This window comes from Mastomys coucha, chromosome X (genome assembly GCF_008632895.1).
Source record: "Mastomys coucha isolate ucsf_1 chromosome X, UCSF_Mcou_1, whole genome shotgun sequence".
NCBI lineage: Eukaryota > Metazoa > Chordata > Mammalia > Rodentia > Muridae > Mastomys > Mastomys coucha.
The window spans coordinates 153,408,385-153,413,028 of NC_045030.1; the positions used below are offsets into that span (position 1 = coordinate 153,408,385).

At 39.2% G+C, this 4,644-nt stretch overlaps 1 protein-coding gene across 1 annotated transcript in view; it reads left to right on the forward strand.

The window, feature by feature from the left end:
* The window catches only part of Map3k15 (mitogen-activated protein kinase kinase kinase 15), a 135,287-nt gene that overhangs the window by 96,621 nt on the left and 34,022 nt on the right, over positions 1 to 4,644 (forward strand). The window contains exon 13 of the mRNA XM_031383342.1: positions 3,917 to 4,012. Coding sequence (XP_031239202.1) covers positions 3,917 to 4,012 — 96 coding nt within the window. The remainder of the gene's footprint in view (positions 1 to 3,916; positions 4,013 to 4,644) is intronic.

A 4,644-nucleotide genomic window follows, 5' to 3' on the forward strand; every position in this document is an offset into this window, starting at 1 on the left:
ACTTGAGTAGGCCTCCTGAACAGAGCTCTGGAGGCAGGGGTACTGTTAATAGGAACAGGGGTGCTATATTCCAAAAAGTATGCCATTCACTACTGGGATCAGAAATGGTGAGTTTTCATGGATTATCCCAAGCCAGACTAACATGCCTCAGATGCTCTAATCAACTTACCAGGATGTCCAAAGGCAGGAGTTTATCATGAAGTAGATATGAGTTCTCTCTTCCCTATGTAGCAGTATAAAAATCACCCAGGCTCTGTAAGATTCTGCTTTTTCTGTTTTAATTAAATGAGAGTTTGGGTTGGAGCTTTCTGTCCTTTCTCTAAACATAAGACTTAACTCAATAGCCACTGAATGAATCCCTTATTACCTTCACACTCAGAATGATCCTGTCCTGAAAATATCAGTGTTTAAATAGGAATAATGGTGTACTTGCATAATACGGCCTTGAAACCAGAAGAAAAGACTATCTTATGTGGCAATAATGTTGTACAAAAGTTGTAGACTTTGCCTTTTGTTTATATTACTTCATAGAAATACCTCTAGCTTCCAGTTCAGCCATCAGTAGGGTTACAAAGGGCTGTGACAAGACCTTAGGACTGGCACTACATAACAGGCATTCCTTAGATCCTATGGTAGTTATTTTTTGTAGATTCCTTTCTCTTTTTTTTTTTAAAGATTTATTTATTTATTTTATGTATATGAGTATAGACTGTAGCTATACAGGTAGTTGTGAGCCTTCATCTTGTTGTTGGGAATTGACTTTAGGACCTCTGCTTGCTCTGGTCAACCCCTCTAGCTCCATTCGCCCTCACTTGCTCTGGCCCAAAGGTTTATTTATTATAAATAAGTACTCTTCAGAAGAGGGCATAGGATCCCATTACAGATGGTTGTGACCTATCATGAGAGAATTGAATGCAGGACCTCTGGAAGAGTAGTCAACACTCTTAACCACTGACCCATCTCTCCAGCCTGAGTTTTTATTTTAGCCATCTGACTGGTATGAGGTGGAATCTCAGGGTTGTTTTGATTTGCATTTCTCTGATGACTAAGGATGTTGAACATTTCTTTAGATGCTTCTTAGCCATTCGATATTCCTCAGTTGAAAATTCTTTGTTTAGCTCTGTACTCCATTTTTAATAGGGTTATTTGATTCTTGGGAGTTCCTTGTATATATTAGATATTATCACTCTATTGGATGTAGGATCAGTAAAGATCTTTTCCCAATTTGTTGGTTGCCTTTTTGTCCTATTGACAGTGTCCTTTGCCTTACAGAAGCTTTGCAATTTTATGAGGTCCCGTTTGTTGATTGTTGATCTTAAAGCATAAGCCAGTGGTTCAGGAAAATTTCCCCTGTGCTCATGTGTTTGAGACTCTTCCCCACTTTCTCCTCTATAAGTTTCAGTGTATCTGGTTTTATGTGGAGGACTTTGATCCACTTAGACTTGAGCTTTGTACAAGGAGATAAGAATGGATCAATTTGCATTCTTCTACATGCTGACCACCAGTTGAATCAGCATCATTTGTTGAAAATGCTGTCTTTTTTCCACTGGATGGTTTTAGCTCCTTTGTCAAATATCAAGTGACCATAGGTGTGTGGATTCATTTCTGGATCTTCAATTCTATTCCATTGATCTTCCTGCCTGCCTCTGTACCAGTATCATGCAGTGAGAGGCCCTGCCAGAGCCTTACAAATATAGAGGCAGATGCTTGCAGTAAACCATTGGACTGAGCACAGGGTCCCCAATAGAGGACTTAGAGAAAGGACTGAAGAAGCTGAAGAGGTTTGCAAACCCATAGGAAGAACAACAGTACCAACCAACCAGACCCCCTAGAGCTGTCAGGGACTAAGTCATCAACCAAGGAGTACACATGGTTCCAGCTGAGGATGGCCTGTCATGCACCAATGGGAGGAGAGGTCCTTGGTCCTATGAAGGCTAGATGCCCCAGTGTAGGGGAATGCCAAGGCAGAGAGAGGGAAGAAGGTGGGTAGGTGAAGGAACACCCTCATAGAAGCAGGGGGAGGGAAGATGGGATAGGGGGTTTCCAGGAAAGGGGAAACTGGGAAAGGGAATAACATTTGAAATGTAAATAAAGAAAATATCCAATAAAAAAAGAATAGTTTAAGACATTTTTGATCTATTGGTAGGCTAAAGCAGAAAAATCATGAGTTGGAGTCTAGCCAAAGCTACATAGCAAGCTCAGCACCACCCTGAACTGTATAACAATATCTCATTTCAAAACAAACAGATAAAGACAGGGGAGGTCCTTGGCTTGTGAAGGCTCAATGCCCCAGCGTAGGGCAGTGAAGTGGGAGTGGGTGGGCAGGTGGGGGAGCACCCTCATAGTGGGAGGGGAGGGGTTTTTGGAGGGGAAACCGATAAGGGGGATAACATTTAAAATGTAAATAAATAAAATAACCAATTAAAAAAAGACAGGTTCTGGATCAAAAGAAATGACCAACAAGGGGCCAAATAAAGTGGCTTCATTTGTTTGAAGAACTAATTGTATAGATGGTAAACTGGATTGATGTCTTTGGCAGAATGAGGGCTATTATATGTTCACTCAATGTGAGTGAGCTTTCTAACAGAGAAATCTATAAGTAAATACAAGTGTGATGACTTTTATTTTACTGGATGTGTTTAAGCAAACTGTATATTGTTTGTTTGAAGCTATGTACATCAGGTCTAGACATTGGGTAGAAATAGACTGAAAATATTTAAAGTCTTTCTCAAGTTTACATTCCTTGACCATGAATGTCCTAATACTTTCTAAGCGTCAAAATTCCTTTGAGGCAATAATAATTATTTCATGAATACTCTTACCTTTCTGTTTTTTTGTAAGATTATAAACTCCTAGAAGACAGAGATCATATTTTCTGTTGGCCATGTTTTCTTTGCTCTGAATATATAGGAATCTCTTGATACATATTAGAATCAATTGGTAAATAAATTTGCAAAGTAAGTGTCTCTAAAGTTAAATTTCATAGACTAAGAAAAGTCAAATTGTGGGAATATTTGCTAAAGGATTAATGGATTGGCTAGAGAGGTGACACGATGGTCAAGAACACTCACTGCTCTTATAGAAGACCTGACTTCAGATCCCAGCACCCATGTTTGGTAGATCACAATCACCTGTAACTCCAACTCCAAAGGATCCCACAGCCTCTTCTAGTCTTTGCAGAACCTACACACACAGGCACATATGTACATACATACATACATATATACATACATACATATAAACATATATGTATAATTTAAAATAAAAATACTTTAAAATAATGATTAATAAAATCAGGAACTTATAGAGTAGACAAAAATATAAGCTAGAATTTTTTTCAATTTTCTTTAAAACTTAAAATTGGTTTGTAACAGACGTGTACCTTGGTCTTCATGTGGGTCCCCTAGCAATTGGAACAGAGACTGTCTCTGATTCTGCTGCCTGCCATTGAACTCCTTCCCCTATCTGGACTGTCTGGTTGGGCCTCAGTGGGAGAGGAGGTGCTTAGTCTTACTGAGACTGGATGTCCAGGGTTGGGTGGTACCCAAGGGGGTTCCCCTTCAGAGAAGAGAAGAGGGTAATGTAGAAAGGGATTTGTAAGGGTGGGACTGGGAGGAGAGGAGAGGGGGCAACTGTGATTAGGATGTAATGTGAATTTTAAAAAAATAAATTAAATTATGAAACAATAAAATTAAAAATTAAAATGTGTGTATAGGCATTCTCTTTGTTTTTGTTATTTGTTTTTTTCTAGAAAAGGTTTCTCTGTTTAGCTCTGGCTGTCCTGGAACTTGCTCTGTAGACCAGGCTGGCCTCAAATTCAGGGATCTACCTATCTCTGCTTCTCAGTGCTGGGATTAAAAGTGTGTACCACCATACCTGGTTTTGTATAAGTAGTCTTTGTTTTGAAATTTTACAGCCTATCTAAGTTTGATGAACGGTGCTGTTTTCTTTATGTCCATGATAATTCTGATGACTTTCAAATCTACTTTTCCACTGAAGACCAGTGTAACAGGTGAGTTATAGCTAATTTGGGTATGTGCAATGTATTTATGACAGATAATATTGATGAAGCTTTGTTATGAAAAATGTTTACTGTATTATCTTTCTTGAAATTTTTGACTCATATAAAATTGTTTTTACAGCATGAGGTAGAATCCACATACCTGCAACTATCTACAGTATATATAAGCTAATAAATTTAATATACCTCCAGACTTTACAACCATCACAATATAATTTGAAAATTGCAGCCAACCATCAGACTGAGCACGGGAACCCCAGTAGAGGAGTTAGGGGAAGGACTGAAGGAGCTGAAGGGGATTGCAACCCCATAGGAAGAACAACAGTATCTACCAACCAGATCTCCTGTCCTCTTTCCCACCCACGTCCCTCCCTCCCTCCCTCCCTCCCTCCCTCCCTGTCCTGTGATTGTTTTCTTCTCCCTCCCAAGTGGGATTGAGGCACCCTCACTTGGGCTCTTAGGCTTGTTAACCTTTTTGAGTTCTGTGGATGGTATCCTGGGTATTCTGTACATTCTTTGGCTAATATCCACTTATTAGTGAGTACATACCTTGCATGTCCTTTTGGGTCTGAGTTACCTCACTCAGCATGATATTTTCTTTTTCTTTTTTCTTTCTTTTTTTT